At 49.5% G+C, this 20,518-nt stretch overlaps 1 protein-coding gene across 5 annotated transcripts in view; it reads right to left on the minus strand.

Moving 5' to 3' along the window:
- FRMPD2 (FERM and PDZ domain containing 2) overlaps positions 1 to 20,518 on the minus strand; it is a 103,437-nt gene that overhangs the window by 63,829 nt on the left and 19,090 nt on the right. For all 5 annotated transcript variants that reach the window (XR_006701556.1, XM_045437966.1, XM_045437968.1 and 2 more), the window contains 9 exons: positions 17,800 to 17,865; positions 15,124 to 15,315; positions 13,439 to 13,571; positions 12,418 to 12,505; positions 10,231 to 10,366; positions 8,255 to 8,326; positions 5,716 to 5,890; positions 2,209 to 2,359; positions 1,449 to 1,587 (listed from right to left, as the gene is read on the minus strand). Coding sequence is in view for 4 of the 5 variants with exons in the window: in XM_045437966.1 (XP_045293922.1) it covers positions 1,449 to 1,587; positions 2,209 to 2,359; positions 5,716 to 5,890; positions 8,255 to 8,326; positions 10,231 to 10,366; positions 12,418 to 12,505; positions 13,439 to 13,571; positions 15,124 to 15,315; positions 17,800 to 17,865 (1,152 nt within the window). In the remaining variant the exon portion in view is untranslated. The remainder of the gene's footprint in view (positions 1 to 1,448; positions 1,588 to 2,208; positions 2,360 to 5,715; positions 5,891 to 8,254; positions 8,327 to 10,230; positions 10,367 to 12,417; positions 12,506 to 13,438; positions 13,572 to 15,123; positions 15,316 to 17,799; positions 17,866 to 20,518) is intronic.

The raw sequence follows: 20,518 nt of genomic DNA on the forward strand, positions 1-20,518 counted from the left end.
CTTCCTTCACGCAGTTCTCAGGTTCTCTCTTGAGCGTAGCTTCTCCAAGGTAAGCACTTCCTAGAGGCACCCAGCTTATGTCACATAACGATGCCAATACCATCCAAGAGAGAGCCCAGGGGGCTGGTGGGGAGCCCACCTTGCTTGTTCACTTTTCCCTCTCCATTTCTACCGATGCAGCCAGAGATGGCCTCCACAACTGCATGCCACGTCACACTGCTGGGTCGCATGACTCAGTCTCAGTTGAGGTCTGTGGCCAAGCCCCTTTCCCCTCATCTGGAACACGGGTAGGGGCTTCCTGAACCCAGAGCAAAGTTGCACTGCTCTCTGTCACAGCTTACCTGGCTGGTCCCTCCTTCCTGTCTTGTGTCCCCACTTTGAATCCTATATATGTAAGTAAATCGCTTAACGTCATCCCTCCTTGCTATGATGCATCTGCAAATTAAATAGCCAGTAGCCTCTACTAACTCCCTGAGTACTGTAATACGAGACCATCATAGGCAAAATCAATCAAAGGAATATATGTGTGATTCTGCTGCAAGGACAAGGGTTTGGCCAAAAAGAGTAAAGCTCTGAGAAGCAATGTTTCCAGCAGAATCAGCACTGGCCTTGGAGTCAGACACACCTAAGCTCAAATTTAGACTTCACCATTTTCTAGCAAATGAGTCTCAGACTGTTCTTCTAGAAAATGTGAGTAATACAATGTTGCTATGAGGATTGAGTGAGTTAACACTGTGGGAAAAGTCTAGGTCAACGGTAGGTACAGAGTGATCTCTTAATAAAGGTTGTCTTTTCCTGTTGGTGATGATGAAGGGGATGGGAACTCAATAAATTAGCAAATTATTATTTTTAGGAGAAACCTCAAATTAGAAGTACATTACAATGTAGACACTTGACTTGTCCATCTTTGTACTCCCAAAGCCCAGCAAAGCACTCAGTGAAAGCTTGTTGGATGGATGCATGCATGCATGGACGCATGCATGCATGCATGGATATATGGATGCATGGATGGATGAATGGATGCATGGATGGGTGGATGGATGGATGGATGGATGGACGGACACATGCATGGATGCATGGATGGATATATGGGTGCATCGATGGATGAATGGATGCATGGATGGGTGGATGGATAGATGGATAAACGGATGGATGGATGGATGGATGGATGGATGGATGGACACATGCATGGATGCATGGATGGGTGGGTGGGTGGGTGGGTGGATGGATGGAAGGATGAATAGATGGATGGATGGATGCACGGACGCATGCATGCATGCATGCATGGATATACGGATGCATGGATGGGTGAGTGGATGGATGCCATTTACCTCAGTCTCAGTGGTAGATGCTGAAAACTTCTCAAAGTCTCAGTCTCCACATTTCTAATAGTTCCCATAACTGCTTCTCCAATGACCCCACCACAGGCCCCAGGTTTCCACCCTCACCTCCTCGGGGTAGTTGCCAAACTCAGCCTGTAAGGCAAGGACCGCCAGCTGCAGCAGCGTCTCATCATTGCAGTACAGCTTCTCCTCCAGGATGTCTTTCCGAAGCTGCAGATAAAATTGGTGCCTTGCCTGGCTGTTCCTGGGAAAGAGACGCAGGAATAAGGGTCACTGGAATGCTGAGAGGGGGAAAGAACACTAAAACCAGAGGGTTTTCTCAGTCTGGGAAGCAGGGAAAGGAGAAAAGATGGGGTGCAAGCTAAAAGAACCCAGAGGGCGATGCCAGCAAGATGAGTGTGGTCTCCTTTACCCACATCATGCCTCCTGCCACAAGTTGAGGGCTACTGTGTGCCAAGCACTTGACACAACACCCACGGAGATGTTTGTTGCCGTGGTTCAAGTGAGAAAACTGACGCTCAGATGTTGTTTTCAGTAAGCAAAGGAATAAAGAGGCAATTACCCAACTCCGAAGCCACACATAACCCTTTCCTCCAACCCTGATCTGCGGCTCAGGGAGGGTCATTTTGGGGTCAAGAGAGAACTTTGGCTTTGAGTGGACCACGTTTGAAACAAAAGGGCAAGTTCTCATTTTGACCGGGACCCAAACACGGATTTCCCCCTGTTCTGTCATATTGGAATCTAATCAGCAAGATCGACCACAATGACTGTTGTTATTTATGCGTAATTTGCCATTCACCAAGCACATCAGCCAGCACATACACAGGTCCCTGAAGGAACAAATGAAAAATTTTGGAGCACTCACTGGAGCTGTGCACAGCAACTGACAAAGAACTTTATCCTCAGAAAGAGTGTGAAGGTGTTTGAGGAGGTCTTCTTCTGGGCCTGCTCACTCCAGCCTTCAGGGGCTATTTTGCACAGCCTGGTTTTATCGTCCAAGAAAAAGAACTCTTTGTCTGAAACAGAGAGGGAAGGGCAGTCAGACAGACTCCACCCCTTCACACCCACAGCCCTGAGCTCTCCCCAGAAGGTTCGCACAGGAGAAAAGCAAGTCGTCTGGACACCTGCTGCCACAGGACCTTTGCTGGGTCTGTGGAGGGGCCAGGAGTCAGAAACAGAGAGGAGAGAGTCAAAAAAGAGGAACTCAGGCCAAGAGGAGAAATGTGATTATTTATCTCAGAGAAGAAATCACTTAATAGCTGCCTTCCAGCTATTTATCTATAGAGATAAAGTCAAAAACAAAGAAATGACTATTTATTCTGCTCTTTGCCATGGGCCAGGCCCTCTGCCTCAACTGGACCATTCTTAAACTTCCCCAGCCATGGGCATGAAATGGACTGAATGTCTATATCTCCCCGAAGTTCTTACCCCCAATGTAATGGGGGAATGGGGAGCCTCTGGAAGGTAATTAGGTTTATCATGGGGCCTCCATGATGGGATTAGTGTAATAAAAGGAAGAGACCAGGGCTCACTTTCTCTGCCATGTAAGGACACCATGAGAAGGTGGCCATCTGCAAGCCAGGAGCAGAACCTCCAACCCGACAAAGCTCAAACCCTAATCTTGGACTTGTCAGTCTCCAGAACTGTGAGAAATAAAGATCTGTTGTTTAATCTCCCCAGTCTATGGTATTTTGTTCTAGCAGCCCCAGCAAACTGACCGGGCTTAAGTGGAGTCATCTTTGCCTTCTGACCTGAATGTTGCCAGCTCGGAAACGCCACTCCAAGCTCAGGACTTCAACCCCTGCTGAGTTTGTCCTCCAACACTGCCAGGAGGGACGGTGAATCAGCCCCAGCCACTGTAGGCACTGCCTCCTCACCTCTGCTCTCTTCACTTGAAGCCTGACCCCCTCCCCCACTCCCTCTGGGACCCCCGCAGGCCTGCCCCAGCCCTGCTCTGCCCACACCCTTCTCCATGCGTCAGTCTCTCAGCCCAGAGGCACACTACAGCAGGTTCCTCGGGCACAGGAGTTCTGCCAAGTTTTGGAAGGCAGACCCTTTAAGTGGATAACCAGCCCTTTCTCTCAAAAGCTGTGTGTGCTGGAGAAAGGGAAGGAGGTCTCCAGAGAAGACAAAATAGCCATTCACCGCACAGCGCCCAGACCTCTGCCCCCTCTGCCCTCAGCCCTTGCTCCTGAATCTGACCACTCACACCAACTCACCCTTCCCTTAGGGCCACTTCTCCCCAGTTGATACACAGGTGTCCATTACTGTTTGGCTAGCAAACCCTCCCAGTGGGTTTATTTCCAAGCCCCACACTGGTCGGGACTTTTGAACATTTTACTCAGAACATCCCAGTTAAGCGGCTCAAGAATGCCCACATGGAGGGGTCTGGGACACACACCTGACTGGGGGGAAACAGTCCAGGATACACACAAGGTTGGGACTCAGAACAAGCACACTGGTTTTCTTTAAGTTGCATGTTACAGATCAATAAAGATACAGTGTTTCCTAAAGATTCTTCTTTTCACATTTTACAAAAGATCGAGCCAACATCATCAGTCCATCACATCGAAGCATATCGTGCTCGTTCTTTTACTTGGGAGAGGGGTCTCTCGGAGGTCTGTGGAGAGCTATGGGGAAAGGACACCCCCTACCCCATCCTGTCCCCCCGCCCCATTGGCCACTAACCGACCCCACGACAAGCTCCCGAGCCCCTCCCACTGGGGATGGGAGAATAGAGAAACACCAAGATTATGATTCCTAAGCAAGAGGGGCTGGCCAGGATGGAACCTGAGAGCCCAAATAATCCAAACTCGACCTCCTTTCCATTCTCCCACACAGCACTTAGAGAGCATCAACTACAGCAAAGGTAGAATTGCATGGCTGGAAATAGGAGTCCCTAATGGAAGGGCAGAGCTGGTAAAAGGGAAGAACTGGGCAGAACTGGGAAAGGGGAAGATCTTCATAACGGCTCCTGGGTGGGGTGCTGAGTTCCCGTTAGTCCTGTATGATTCGATGGAAATTAAAAAAAAAAAAAAAAAAAAAAACTTATTGTGGTAAAATACACATAATAAAAAAATTTACCATCTTAACCACAGTTGAAGGTACAGTTCAGCACTATTAAGTATATTCGCATTGCCAAGCAGCTATCTTCACCACCCACCTCCAGAATTCTACTAGCACTGCTACCCTGTACCCATTAAACCACACCCCCTACTCCCCCTCCGCCCCGCCCCTGGCAACCGCCATTCTTTCTGTCTCTATGATTTTGCCTCTTCTAGGTACCTCCCCCAGTTGGAGTCATACAATATTTGTCTTTTTGCAACTGTTTTGTTTCACATAGCACAACATCCTCCAGGTCCGTCCATGTTGTAGCATAGGTCAGAATTTCCTTCCCTTCTAAGGTGGAATCATGTTCTATCATACGTATATACCACCCTTTGCTTACACATTCATCTGCCAATGGACACTTGGGGGTGCTTCCACAGTTTAGCTACTGCACACAATGCTGCTACACACATGGGTGCAAAAACCTCTCTTGAAGACTCTGCTCTCAATTATTTTGGGCATGTGTGCAAAAGTGGAATTGCTGGATCATGTGACAAACCTATTTTTAAATTTTTGAGAAACCACTCTGCTGCTTTCTGCAGTGGCTGCACCATTTTACATTCCCATCTATATGGAACTGCTTTTTTTTTTTTTTTTTTTTTAAGTAGGCTCCAGGCTCAGTGTGGAGCCCAGAGTCGGGGGGACCCGACCTCACAACCCTGAGATCAACACCTGAGCTGAATTCAAGAGTAGGACACTTGGGGCACCTGGGTGGCTCAGTCAGTTAAGCGTCCTACTTCAGCTCAGGTCACGATCTCACGGTTCGTGGGTTTGAGCCCCACGTCAGACTCTGTACTGACAGCTTGGAGCCTGCTTCGAATTCCGTATCTTCCTCTCTCTCTTTCTGTCCCTCCCCTGCTCACACTCTGTCTCCCTCTCTTTCAAATATGGATAATAAAAGATTAAAAATTAAAAAAAAAAAAAAAAGAGTAGGACGCTTAACTGAGCCACCCAGGCATCCCTACATGGAGATGCTTTTAACATTCACTTATCTAGCATCAGTGCTTTGAGACTGATCAACCAGACCCAGCAAATCACAGAAACCCATAGCCTCTTACATATACAATTTCATTATAATCTCCTGCACTCCCTTGACACTTTGCAATGAGCACTTGAAGCTTCACCATGCTAACTGATGTCTAAATATGCAAGGTGAGGCATCCCAGCCTCAAACAATTTTTGTAGAAGGAATAGCGTTCGGGTAACCAGGTCTCTGGGTTACGTGAGGCACCAGGCCAGCAGTAGGTTATGCACACACGCTTACCTTTCATGTAAGCCAAGCCAAAGTAGGTGAGCTCCCCAAGGTTGACAAAAGACATGACAGCACTGAAGACAGCTCCTGCCGTTGACATAATGTCACATTTCACCTCCAGACACTGCCCACTCAACAGCACCACGCAGAGGGCCCTGAGAGCCAAATAGGATTTCCCTTTTTTGGTCTGAAAATGATAATAGTATCAATTGTAACAATAACTTACGAGACACGGAATCTTGACTGTGGGCTAGCTACTGTGCTAAGCACTTTATACGCATTGTCTCACTTAATGAAAAACAACCTTATGAGATAAGTATGTTAGGGTTCCCATACAGTAGATGAAAAATGAGGTTCAAAGATACTAGTTAAGGGATGACAAGCATAGGAAGGGACGGTGCCAGAATTAGTAGGAGGCAGAACTGGACTCAAGTCCGCATTCTATAAGGCTCTGCAGGGACTCTAAAGGCTGGGAGGCAGATCCAGTGGATGTCTCCCCCTTGCTGAAACCCCAGCTGCCCCTTGGGCTCCGCTTCCTAGAAGGGCTTAGGCTTCTCAGGGACCTCATCCATGGATCATATGTCCCAGGGGTGTCAATCACCCTGAATCTGTTCCTCCAGCCCCCACCCCCACCCCCAGTGCACAGCAGAGAGAATAGGGGTGGGCACAGATCCAATGAGGAGATAGGAGTTAAGGGGATTGTTCTGAACTGAGAAGTTGGTCAGCAGAGCCACATCCAAAGATAAGCAGCAGCCAGACTTCTCTCTTCACCCTGCTGAGATTAATTCTAGATTCATCTGCTACCACAGCCCCACCCTGACCACAGCTGCCGCCGCTCAGCCACCCATCATTCTGCCCCCACATGGGCTTGTTGCCTGTGTCTTTGCATGCAATGTCCCCTGCTTAGAATACTCCTCCTCTCCTTCCCCACATGGCAGGTTCCTACCAGTCTTTTAGGTCTGGCTCAAAATCCTTGTCTGTGGCCTGGAGGGCAGAGCCACCCACTCCCTTTTCTACTTCCATGGCACCTTGTGCTCAGAGCCCTGGCCTCTCTAAGGACATAGGCTGAGTATCACCTGTGTCCAAAGCCCAGCCAGGGGTCTGGCCTGGACCTCCATCCAGAAAGTCCTCATTAGAGGACAGTCATGGATATGGACACTGACATGTGTGACTTTAGTGTCATGGAGACCATGCCTGTTGACCACATCCCAACCCTTGTGGCACCCAGGGGCAGCCCCCACATTCCAGGGGCCAGTGTGGAAGTGAGGTCCCTGTATGAAAGGGTTCCTACGTGATCCTGGGCAGGGCTGATCACACAATACACTCTGAGGCACTCTGGTGCAGAGGCTAAGAGAGAGGTGTGGGGGCACCCATGTGCTCAAGGGCCCTCTGCTTGGGTTTAATGTTCTACAAGGGCCCCCTTGAAATTCTTAATAGTTGTGCCCTTGAATGTGTGTTTTCTAAGTGGGGCCCAATGGGACAATGAAGCTTCTGCTGCCCACCTGCCAGGACAGGTCCTGGCTGCAAACTCCCTGACACCCTGGTGCTCCAGCCCAGCCCAACCTGTGCCTCCCGCTGCCCCTTTCCACTCTCCAGGGAAGCCTATCTCTCCCCTCCTCTGCAGGGGGCTGGCTCAGGAAGGTCTTAGTAAAGCACACATACGCCCAAGACATCTTGGAGCAGGGCATGGCAGTGGCTGTCCCCACTCTGCTCTGGTATCACGAAAGCTCTTTGAGTGTATATCAGCAGGGACAAGTGTCTTGCCCACCCTCAATCCAGACACCGAGTGCCCCTCCAGATGGAGGCTGAACCCCTTGGGGCCCGACAGTCTTCCCTGGGCTGGGGCAGCAGAGCTAAGGAAAAGGAGATTGACTTTTCCACCTCAGCAAATGGACAAGTACGAATATGCTAGAATGTAAGCTCCAGGTGGAAAGGACTCCATTTTGCTCACATTATATAGATCTGCGTTCTGGAGTGGGGCCTGGCCCCGACTAGATGCTCAAACAATATTTCCTGACTCATTAAGGTGACAAAGTTGAGCTGCATCTGGAAAGCCAAGCAGGATGAGCTGGAAGTAGCAAAATGCTCATCTTTCTTTTTTTTTTTTTTTTTAATTTTTTTTTTCAACGTTTATTTATTTTTGGGACAGAGAGAGACAGAGCATGAACGGGGGAGGGGCAGAGAGAGAGGGAGACACAGAATCGGAAACAGGCTCCAGGCTCTGAGCCATCAGCCCAGAGCCCGACTCGGGGCTCGAATTCACGGACCGCGAGATCGTGACCTGGCTGAAGTCGGACGCTTAACCGACTGCGCCACCCAGGCGCCCCAGAATGCTCATCTTTCAAGGAGAAGAGGAAGTGCTGAAGGATGGGAAGCAGGAGTGGGACTTGGCAGAGGGCTCTGGCAGGAGCCTGGAAGACAGAGTGAGCACCCCCCCCCCAGGGCCTTCCCAGCCTGAGACCCCACTCGGGGGTCAGTCGGCCTCCAGGCCTTCCCAGCAGTGTGGCTCCCTCCCCACCCTCCACCCCTGCCCAATCAACCCAGAGGTTACCACAATTGATCCAGGCAGGTGCACAGTCACTGGGGCCTCTCCAGCCAGCAAGACGAACTCCGGCCTGGAGAACTGTGGGAAACACTCGGAGTCACTCGTGGTCAGAAGAGAAGTCACATTCCAGGGATCTGGGCCCCCCCCCCCATTCTGGGACTGGGCTTCCCCCATGAGCTCATCTCCCCTCATCCCCTATCTATTCCCCCTTCCCCACAGCCAGCAGGAAATAGACTCCAGGGAAATGGGGCTCAACTGGGCTGAGGCCCCAGCTAGGCTGGACATTTCAAAGCCAAAGTCTTAACGGTGAGTATAGTGCTCTTATGGCGGGTGTCTCCTTCGTTATATGTTTCATAATTCACGCATTGTTACATAATCTTTTATATGTATCAAAATCATAAAACACATTATATGAGACAAATAGATATTAAACGCAAGAGATTTTCTAAAGTAAAAATACCTTTAGATTTAAGTTTGAGGAAACATTTTCCTAGCTCTGCATGTTGAGTCACTAAGGTACACGGGCAGCTCTTCCCATTTGCGCATTGTTTACATCATGCTTGTGACCGGGAAATACTTTGATAACCATCGCTGTTTAGACCTAGCCACCATCCTGTGGGGTGATTATTCTCGACGCATTGGGCAGGAAATTGAGGCTCCAAGAGGTTAAGAAACTTGCAAAAATCGAACACCAGAGAGTGATAGGATTGGGTGGGCCCACAAATGTGTCCCCCAAAAGAATCAACAAGACTCGTGTCTCAAAAGGGCAGCTGGCACGTGACTTGTGTCCTGTAAGAGTTTCCAGTAGAAGCGTCCTTAGTGAGTGATCATGAAGAAAAACCAAAGAAGGTGAAAAAGGCCTCCTTGACCCTGTCTACTTCCTCCCACCGCCCCCCCCCACCAACCAAGCTCATGAGAACCTGCGAGTGGCCTCTGAGGGCATCAGGGCCTGGCGGAGAGTGTGGGAGCTGAAAGTCACAAGGGGGAGGATGTCCTGAAGCTGGTCTGGGCTCAACTACTCTCGAATTAAAGAGCTTTCAGCAAATCTCTCTGCAACAGACAAAGGTTTTCTGGGGGCACCTGACTCTGATCCCCAAAGGGATCTAGATGCACAGGCAGAACGCCTGGCAAAGGCAGCCTCCTCAGCGAGCAGCCAGCCCAGCGGGGGTGCGTCCTTGCTCCAGGGGGCCCTGATCCCCTCGGGATCACTGAGGGCTTGTGTGATTATTAAGACAATTTTTCAGCTCATGGCAGTGTTGTTCAAGGAACGGGGGTGCTTCTCTTCTAACCACCACAAGTGGCTGGTTCCAGGGCTGTGCCCGGCAGAAGGTGCACCCTGGACCACCCCTGATCTCACCCTCCAGTGCAGGCTTAGTAAGCTGGACCCTCAGGAGAGACCAGCCTGCCTGCAAGGAGACACTGTTCCTGGAGGCATAAGCACACTGCAGGGACCACTGGACATCCATCCCCCCTGTCAACCTGGACGTCAAGGCCAAGGCATCCTGGCCTGGCTACCCTGTAGCGTCTACTCCTCACACTTGCCCAAACCCTATTACCCTGTGTACCAAGCAAAATGGAGAATCTCCCTTCCCTTTCTGCTCACCCAAACCTTTGGTCCTGCGTTTTGCCTGCTCACAAGGCCCCCTTCCAAGTACATTCGGCCTTGTCAGCCCTCTTATTTCATATGCCTTGTTTTGCCACTACCCCACACTGATGGCAGTCAACTTCCTGAACAGCTGGACCTGGCTACTTCAGCCTTCTATCCTACACAGCACTTACCACAGCAAGGCCACTCAGTAAACACCTATCGCCCGGATTGCAACTGTAAAGTTTATTTTAGTTTAGTTCTGCAAATCTCAGCCCAGGGGGCCTGGCCATCCCACCCCCAGAGGAACCTGCCCACTTTCAACTACTGTGTCAGCCACACACAGGTCCCCATTCACACCTCTCTGGAGAACGTCCTTTGGTCCCCTTTTGCTCACCTTTCCTTTCCTTTGCAGAAAAGCCCTTTGAGAAGGAGTTGCCGGCTGTGAGATTTCTGCTGCCACAGACAGAGCGGTGCTGGAGCTGAGCCGCGGTCCCTCCTGAAGATTTGGGGGAACTTCAATTGGAAGAGCACTGGCCAGTGGTCAAGAAGGGGAGAGATGATTAACAAAGGAAACAGCCTCCAACAGTCAAAGCCCATACGTGCAGGTGCTCAGCTGGACAAGGTGTGTTCGCACTTAGCCTTGGCCCCACGCCTATGGGAGAAATTACCGTGTCCACTTTTCCAATGAGGCAGCTAGGGCTGCATAGGGAAGGAGCGGGGCGGGGTCTGAGGTGCAAGGCCAAAGTCCACTTCTTCCCCACCCTCAAGACCCTGCTTTGGCTCACTGTGCTCAGGACAGGCAGGTCCTGTGATGCCAGCTCCTGAACACCCTGACACAGGTGATGGGATCGCAGGAGGTTCTGACTTTCCTGCTTAGAATTTAATATATTGTTCAGGGGCGCCTGGGTGGTTCAGTAGGTGGAGTGTCCGACTTTGGCTCAGGGTGTGATCTCACAGTTCGTGAGTTCGAGCCCCCTATCAGCTCTCGGCTGTCAGCGCAGAGCCTGCTTCAGATCCTCTGCCCCTCCACCACACAAGCACACACACGCTCTCTCTCTCTCTCTCTCAAAAATAAATTAACATTTGAAAAAATAAAGGAAGTGTTTCAAGAAAAAAGAATTTTATATATTGTTCAAAATGTTTTGGAAGTAGGGGAGCCTGGGTGGCTCAGTCGGTTAAGCGTCCAACTTCGGCTCAGGTCGTGATCTCACGGTTGGGGAGTTTGATCCCCATGTCAGGCTCTGTGCTGACAGCTCAGAGCTTGGAGCCAGCTCTGGATTCTGTGTCTCCCTCTCTCTCTGCCCCTCCCCAGCTTCGTCTGTCTCTTCTGTCTCTCTCTCTCACACACACACACACACACACACACACACACAAAATTAAAAAAATTTAAAGGAACAAAATGTTTTGGAAATAAAAAAGACACATTGTTTCCAGCATCAGAAAAAAAAAAAAAAAGCTATTTTCATTGGGCAAATAGAAAACAGAGGATTTTTCTTTTAATGTTTATTTATTTTTGAGACAAAGAGAGACATAGCATGAACGGAGGAGGGTCAGAGAGAGAGAGACACACAGAATCTGAAGCAGGCTCCAGGCTCTGAGCTGTCAGCACAGAGCCCAACATGGGGCTCAAACTCACAAACCGTGAGATCATGACCTGAGCCGAAGTCAGACGCTTAACCGAGTGAGCCACCCAGGCACCCCAAAAATAGAGTTTTAAATAGCAGGCAAAATCACTGTAAGGTGAACTCGACTGCATCCTGTCAAGCCCCAGCTCTGTATTGGACGTCAAGTACTGCCACAGCCCTTGGCCGAATCATGGAAGGACAACAAATCAATACATAAAAAAATAAATACCCAAGTTACAAAATTCCTAATGTTCCAGATGCAGGAGGATATCGTCTCACGTGGTTTCGAGCAGATTCAAGCATCTACATTACATTCATCCCCAAACCAACCGCTTCTCCCTGACCCCTGTCCTTTGCATCTCTCTGTCCCTCTGTCCTTTCCTCCTTCCCTCTCTCTATTCCTTCCTCCCTCCCTCCCTCTCTTTTTCTCAACTCTGCCATTGTCATGAGAACAATCCCCAGGCAAGCCTGCTGGTGAAGAGCCAGGGCGCCCCCAGATAACAGCCAGCCACCCCCAGAAGTGAGGCTGACTAGCCAGGCTGCAGCCAATCACAAAGGCATCTGGCAGAGTCCAGAAGAACCTCCCAGCGGAGCACAGTCTGAATTCCCAACTCCCATAATCAAGAGCTAAATAAACCATTATCTTCAGACAGTGTGTTTTGTGGTTTTTTGCTATGCTGCCTCATGGGGCAACAGAAAATCACAACATGGAAGCGTGAACTTGGTTCTTGGGGGAGACAGAATGGCCCAAAAGCACACCTGCCATCAGGCCCCTCATCACCTTGGCTGCATATCTGCTTAAATGTGTTGTTTTTTTTTTTTTTTTTTCACCTGCCAATGGAATAGGGTCAGCTTTTTCTGGAGAAGCAAAGGGTTTTGTATCAGTAATCGGTAAAGAAGCAAGACACAGCGGTCCCCACGCGGATGGCCCACCCCCTGGACACCTTACTGCTTACCTGCTAACAGAGAGGCTATGGTGACTGGGTGCTGAGGTGCTCAGACCGGGCTCCAGGGAGCTCTGGGTCTCTGTGCTTCTCTCTGAAACTAACCAAACAGCACGGTAGAGGGCATGAGAAGAGGCAAAGAGCATGGCTCTCTTTTTTTTTTTTTTTTAATTTTTTTTTTTTTTCAACGTTTATTTATTTTTGGGACAGAGAGAGACACAGCATGAATGGGGGAAGGGCAGAGAGAGAGGGAGACACAGAATTGGAAACAGGCTCCAGGCTCTGAGCCATCAGCCCAGAGCCCGACGCGGGGCTCGAACTCACGGACCGCGAGATCGTGACCTGGCTGAAGTCGGACGCTTAACCAACTGCGCCACCCAGGCGCCCCAATGGCTCTCTTGAATCAAGTGGATATCAGCAGCATGACTTACAGGCTGTGTGACTTATTTACCCTCTCTGAGTCTATTTGCTCACATGAGAAATGGAAATGACAGCAACAGGGGGTTCAGAGGAGGGTTTTTTTTTTTGTTTTGTTTTGTTTTGTTTTGTTTTTTTTTGAGGGGGAGAATAAAACCTAGTGGCAAAGAGTACCTTGTTTTAGGGACAGAAAACAGTAGTCTTAATTTTTTTTAAAAACCTCCGATTCAGTTAAAGAGTAGAGACAAGATTATTCTAAAAACCATTCCTTGGACACGCCTACAGCAACAACAGAAACCATCTTTTACAGATTGCTTTTCCTTTTGCTCCACCTAGAAACTAACGAGAAGAAAGGCTTCCGTTATGTTGTGTGTTGAAATTTGTTCTTATCAGCTGGGACAGTTAAAACTCAATAAAAAAAAAAATTTATGTGTGATATAAATCACTGTAAAATGATAGTTCCAGGTGAAGCTTTCCTCAGGACCCAGCCCCTTCCCTGTGGGGGCTCTCTGGAAGAGGGGAGCTTGCCCGGGTTTTCTCTGCCACCACGGCACGGACATCCGGCCCACTCGGGGCGGGAAACAGTAGAGTGGGAGTCTCGGGGCACCATACCCACCTCTGCAGGGGTGCAGACGCTCCAGAGCCCATACTGTTGTGTTCTCGCAGCTCGCCTGATGCAGCCTATGCCTGAGCAGGCAGCTTCTGTCCTGCTGCACCAAGCAGCTTTCTTCCATGAGTCTCTTCTCCACCTGAAGGTCAAGTGCATCACACATCCACACCCCAAAGTCAAGAGGGGACATTTATATAGACACATACAGACTGGCTGTCAGATTAAGTCAGTTCAGAAGTATCTGTCCACACAGTGAGAGCCTAACAGTGGCAACCAGAATGTGCTCCGGACCCCACCACCCTCATGCGCCCTAGAGGTAATTCACTCCCCTCCCCCCACATCAGCGCACTCAAGCACAACCGTGCCTTTGCTCATGTGCTCCCCCGACTGGCTAGGGTCTCCCTGCTAAGCTCCTCTGTGCCTTCAAGACCCAGAACTATGTTCTTTGTACTTTCAAAGCTCTCCACTTCTGCCCTCAAGGCAGAGGGAAGTGTCCTTTGGTCACTTTCCCTCATCACATCACTCACATCTCCTTCTATGACACATTATATCATGTTTGCTTGCTTGTCTGTCTGCCCCCGCCCCCACCCCACCGACCTTACTGTGTGCTTTATGCCTCATTGTAGCTCCTCCGGCTCAATGAATAGGGGCAACATGTTCAGATGCCAAGAAAGAAGGGATCCAAGAAGGAGGACAAGACAGAACAGGCATTTTCTGATTGACTGTGGACAGCATCCACCCCAGCAGTCCCCTCCTCTCCATCCACACTGCCCCTGTGTTAGTCTTGGCCTCAGTTCTCCAACCAGCCCCCTGGACTGGTGCACAAGTGCCCAACCAGTCTCCAGCCCTGCCTCTCTCCGGTTCCTCTGAAATGCAGACCTCCTTGCATTTCTATCACAGGCACCTCGCTTGCCTCTCCCCAGTCCCAGCACTGCCCCGGCCTCAAGGGGGCCAATGCTGAAGTAATTTCTGCCCCAGAATCCCCACTCCACCCCTGTGCGGTCAGGTGGAGGCTGTCTCCACCTGAGACCACCTTCTGGCTGGGCTTATTTCCCATCCTGTCTTCCCTCCATCACTCCCGCTCTCCTACGGGCACTTACCCAATAAATAACATGCATAAGCATCACCATTTCTGGCTTTGTTTGGAGGGAACCCCATGTAAGCCAAATGCCTACTATGTGCCAGCCTCTTACTAGGCGGTGGGGAGCACACGGGGCAGCAAATGTGACAAGTGCAGCAGGGAGACCCTCTGCAGACACAACATAGCAGAGGGAGGGAGGGGCCAGGGACTGTAGGCACAGTCAGGGAAAGTTCCTTGCATGAAGCCTAGTTGAATTTTGACAGGTGACCTGACTCACGGATTACAAATATGTAATGTCATTGTTTTTGTGTAAAGAGCTTCTTTGAAAGATTCCAAGAATCTCAGCCACATTAGAAATCTGGGCTTGCTCAATCGTCTTTACCAGCGCTGCCCAACAGAACTGCAAGGCTGGGATTGTTCTAGATCTTCCGTCTCCAGTATGGTCATCAGCAGCTGCATGTGGCCACTGAGCACTTGAAACGTGGTAGGTATGACCGAGGAGCTGAAGATTTTACTTGCATTTCAATTAACTATAATTTAGCTAATGTAAATGTCAATAGCTCCCCCTAGCTAGTGGCTCCTGGGTTGAGAAGCGCAGATCTACACTGACCTCCGAGATGGTGCCCAGAACCAAGCCAGCCAGCCGTCTAACGTGGAGACCGGCAGAGGTTGGGTATATGGCCACTTCTTCCCAATGAACCCGACAAGCTTCCAGAACTGACTGCAAGGGTAGCCGCCTGCGAGGCTGGTCTTCACACATGGTCAGCAGAATGGAGCTCAAGGGCTCACGGAGCTGCAGAGGCTGGAGAGAAGAGGGGCTGCATGAGAAGCCTGGACAGCTGAGTCCAATACCTTGTCGGGTGTGCGGTGGGGACTAATGGAAACAGATGATCTCATTACCACTAGACAGACACCTGCTCCTTCTGGAGCGTTTGGGGACGGACACAAGATATATCACCGAGGCCACAAAATGCAGAGCAATGATCTCTACGCCAGCTGTGTGAAGTTTGCTGCTTTCTAGTCTGGAATGTTCTTTGGCACCCAGAGAGCACAAACCTGTGCTTGGAATACTTATGAAAAATAGGTGCTTGACAAAGTGGGCATCCACCCATGCCAAGTACACACATCAAACCAGGGATCAGCCTTCAACTCGCACCCACCTGGGTAACCTGTCAAATTATTTCTCCATTACTTCTCAAATGCAATTACTTCTCAAATTGCTTCCTCAATTACTTTCTGCCAAATTACTTCTCGAATTATTTAGGTGGATCTCACTGGGCCTTTCCCCTAGAATGTGAGCTCCAGAAACATAAGGGCTGTGCCTTTTCATCCTTGGGCATTTCCAATGGTCAGCACAAGGTCAATGATCACTGGTTGAACTTTATGTCACATGCAGCCATGAAGCAAAAGAAAAAATATTTGCTTAAGCATTTCCCTTGTGCATTCAAGTGGCCACCATTTATATTGGGAAAGTCCTCAAATTCAGACTCAAAATCAGGCTTTTTGTCCCGCTCACCCATACCGTGAGTCATTTTCGAGGTAAGGGCTGCCCTACCATTTCCTGCCATGGAGCATCAGTTGTGAATTCCCATCTCCACGTGTAAGAGGGATGCTGCGTCCTGGACTCATACAGCAAATCCCAATGCCTGAACTACAAAGTGGGAGACAGTCCCTGTCTTCAAGGACTTCACAGTCTGATGAGAAATATGGTCACCGAAAGAGACTGGGACGCCTGGGTGGTCAGTCAATTAAGCATCCAACTTCAGTTCAGGTCATGATCTCACAGTTTGTAGGTTTGAGCCCTGCTTTGGGCTCTGTGCTGACAACTCAGAGCCTGGAGACTGCTTCAGATTCTGTGTCTCCCTCTCTCTCTGCCCCTCTCTTGCTTGCACTCTATCTCTCTCTCTCTCTCTAAAAAATAAATAAACATTAAAAAGAGAGAGAGAGATAAGGACTCAAGTCTTGGGAAGCACAGACATGGTGATAACACAGAGGAAAAGGTCTAACCCAACCTGGGGAGGGAACGAGGAGCTGGGGGAAAGAACTTGAACTAAATCTCAAAAAGCACACTGGTGTTAACCAGGGGAAAAGTGGGGGGAGGGAGGAACTGCAGATAGAAGGAGCAGTATATAGTAAGGATGGCATGTCTGAAAAGAAGGGCACTGTGGGCAGGACAGAGCCCAGGGGAAAATGACAACACAGGGCCCCTTGTTCAAAACTTTTAAGAATTTCAAGACGGTGACTTCAGAGCATTACACCAAGCATGGGCCCTTGTAAGCGCAGGGCACTATTCGATTACACAGGCCACACGCCCGTGAAACTGGCCCTGATTATGGAAGAGCTCCAGAGAGGAACCAGAGCTACAGGTATGAGCCCAATTTGGGGCTCCAGGTATGCCCTGCTGAGAAGTAGAATCTAACCCCATGAGTAGAGTGGGAAGGTAAGAAGGATATCACACGAGGAGGGATGAGAATACAAAGCACCAGGAAACACTGGGATGTTGAATTAGAGAGACAAAGGTGAGATAGAAGGAAGGAAGGGAGGGAGGGAGGAAGGAAGGGAGGGAGGAAAGAAGAGGGAAGGAGGGAAGGAAGGAAGGAACAAAGGAAAGAAGGAAAGAAGGAAGGAAGGAACAAAAGAAAGGAAGGAAGGAAGGAAGGAAGGAAGGAAGGAAGGAAGGAAGGAAGGAAGAGAATTCTCTGGCTCTTGTTACCCTGGTCTAAGAAATTCTTATAGTGTGAGATGAAAATTTGCACACACACACAAACACACATACTCTGTAGTCAAAAGTTTTATACAGTGCTGTGATAAAAGTTTAAAATTTTTCTACGCTTTAAGCTTTCTTGGAGTCTTTTATAAATCACTCTGCAAAATCTTGAAGAGGAAGGTAATAGAGGGAGCATTTTCCCAAATCAATTGAGCACAGAACCCTTTTTCAGGAAAGCATCTCACGTCAGGAACGGCTGCTTTAAAGCCTGTTTTATAAATCTGCATCTTCGCCATCTATAAAATCCTCTAGTTTGCCACTTGCTCTGAGCGGATAAGTCTTATTTTGCTTGCCAACCCTAAATCGTGGCTGCCTGGATGGCCATGTTGAGTAGCATTCTGCGGTGGTTTCTAAACTCAGCGGGAGCACTTCTGTAACCCGTTGGCAATGCCTTCCTAGAACCCAGGAGGACGGAGTGGTGACACAGAGCTCAAGAGAAGTGGACCCTGTCCTGAAGAAAACTGCTCATTAAATCCAAAGACATGACCTGGCAAGACTTCGAGTACCTTGTTTACAGACCTGATTTTGTGGGACATGAAAGCCTGCTGACCAGTAGAGGGTCATTCCTAAAGAATAGACGTGCACCTGCTCAAGAGACAAAGCACAAGATTAGATTTCAGTCACCTCTGGTATTCCATAGTCCTGCAAACAAATCACAATTCCATTTCCACGTGCGGCAGACAGTGTTGGCCGGCTAGCCCCCCCCCCCCCACCCCGCCATCTGCTACTCCCGTGAACTTCCCCTCTCCCACTCTAGCGGCTTAAAACCACAGTGACCGTGACACCCCACTCTGGCAAGAGACGCAGGGGGAGCCTGTTAAGGGGCTTTTGAGAAAGCTTTTGCTTTACTGACAATAGGAACACAGTCCATGGTCCCACTTTTTCCTCAATTTTGCCTCGAATGCTGACAACATATATGGATCATAGCTGCCATCTTGGGACCATGAGGCAACAGGCCCCAGAAAAAAGACCAGCAGCTAAAAAGGGTAGAATGTAAATACACAGCCTGGATCCTCGATGACATTTACTGAGCTGCCGACCAATCCCGAGACTCCTGGTGAAGCAAATAATAACTCTATCTGTGGTGCCAGCCGCTGCACTTTAGGCTTTCTGATGGCGCATAGCTGAAACCATCTGCACGTGTCACACTATGGGACAGGCTGCTTTAAAATTTTTTTTTTTAACGTTTATTTATTTTTGAGACAGAGAGAGACAGAGCATGAACGGGGGAGGGTCAGAAAGAGGGAGGCACAGAATCCGAAACAGGCTCCAGGTTCTGAGCTGTCAGCACAGAGCCCGATGCGGGGCTTGAACTCACGGACCGCGAGATCGTGACCTGAGCCGAAGTCGGCCGCTTAACCGACTGAGCCACCCAGGCGCCCCCGGGACAGCCTGCTTTAAAAGCATCGCCTGTCAGAAAACAAGATGAAATGGAAGAACATTATCTGACTTCTCCACCCTCACTTCCTTCATCTTCAAAATGAGGATTCTGGGGCACCTGGGTGGCTCAGTCGGTTAAGTGTCTGACTTTGGCTCAGGTCATGCTCTCCCGGTTCATGGGTTTGAGCCCCCCATCAGGTTCTGTGCTGACAGCTCAGAGCCTGGAGTCTGCTTCAGATTCTGGGTCTCCTTCTTTCTCTGCCCATCTCCTGCTCACACTCTGTCTCTCTTGCTTTCAAAATAAGCATTAAAAAAAAATTTTAATAATAAAAAGAAAATAATAATAATAAAGTGAGTATTCTACCTGAATACTCATGGGGATTGAGTAAAAAGAACCTGCAAATGGCCATGATCATTTTTTATCATTATCGGACGCGGAGCACTTACATGCCAAGCTCTGCTCCAAGCCTTTTACTTACATTAACTCATTCGGTCCTCACCACCATCCTGTGAGGTTGGTATTTTAATTGTCTCCATTATACAGAAGAGGCGACGCAAAGGCAACTTTGGGAACTTTCCCAAAGAAGACCTAAAGCCAGGCACCAGAGCCTTGGCTATGTTGCTTCTGGATTATACTAAGTTTTCAATCAATGTCAATCTGTTATTGTTGTGGGGCTTCTACCATAATTGACAAGGCGCATTCCCCTTAGGATCACGGGAAATGACTTTTGAGAACTTCCGAAGGGACACGCTGAATTCATAAAACATAGTATGTGGAAAATAACACGCTTATTTGAGCCATCCACTCAGCTAAGTACAAGTGACTTTGGTTTTGGCTTCTGGCATCCCTAGGTCAAGAGCATGTGACCAGTATCACATGTGCCAATTGTCTCTCTGACCTTATATCCCCAACCCGATCAACCAGCCCTCTGAGGAACGTGACTAGACACCTGCAGACAAGTTCACAGATTTCATCCTCACCTCTGGAGAAATGGTCTTGAGAGCAGATGCTGGAGCCGTGCCCTGAGCACTGCCAGAGGCACCGTCCACACTGGGTAACTGACCTGGATTCCAAATGCTCTAAGTACCCTTGGTGGTGCCTAAGGCCAAAGTGACAACAGGCTTCCTCCCAAATCCCAAATCCAGCCCCTTAGTATATGCTGCCTGGAGAAGGGTGGTGACAGTTTTGAATGCAACTCCTGGTGCCACGGGAAAGAACAGCATGATCGATTGTTGATGTCTGCCATGAGCACAGGATGGGGTGATAGTGGCTTGAGTGACTCATAGTTAGAGAGCAGCCCACACCTTCCACCTGCACTGGAACTCGCCAAGCAGTGGGAAAAATGTCTCTGTGTGCTGGGAGAGCTGGATATTGGTCTGAGGAGAGGAGTCGGAATACATCCTCCAAAGCTTAGGACGGAGTCCAGAGCTGGGGGAGGATTGTGAGCACAGCCTCTGCTGAGACCACTTTCCTGACTGCTCACCTCACCTCCCACAGGACCTGAGCCAAGTTGGATGCAGAGAGGAGCCTGCAGTGGACGGAAGAGAAGAGCAATTAACAGAACTGAATGGTAGGGATGTGTTAAGAGGGGTAATGGCCAGGTGACCTGGCCTACTAAGCACCAGTTTGCCACAATTCACCCCCCCCCTCCAGGAAGCTAAGTCCCCTGCATTTCTGGGGTGCATCAGCATGCGCCCCTCTAGTGGCTGCTCAGAAAGTCAGATCCCCCTGGGGTGCCTGGGTGGCTCAGTCGGTTAAGCGTCCAACTTGGGCTCAGGTCATGATCTCACAGTTTGTGAGTTGGAGCCCCACATCGGGCTCTGTGCTGACAGCTCAGAGCCTGGAGCCTGCTTCGGA

The sequence above is a fragment of the Leopardus geoffroyi genome, chromosome D2 (genome assembly GCF_018350155.1).
Source record: "Leopardus geoffroyi isolate Oge1 chromosome D2, O.geoffroyi_Oge1_pat1.0, whole genome shotgun sequence".
Classification (NCBI taxonomy): Eukaryota; Metazoa; Chordata; class Mammalia; order Carnivora; family Felidae; genus Leopardus; species Leopardus geoffroyi.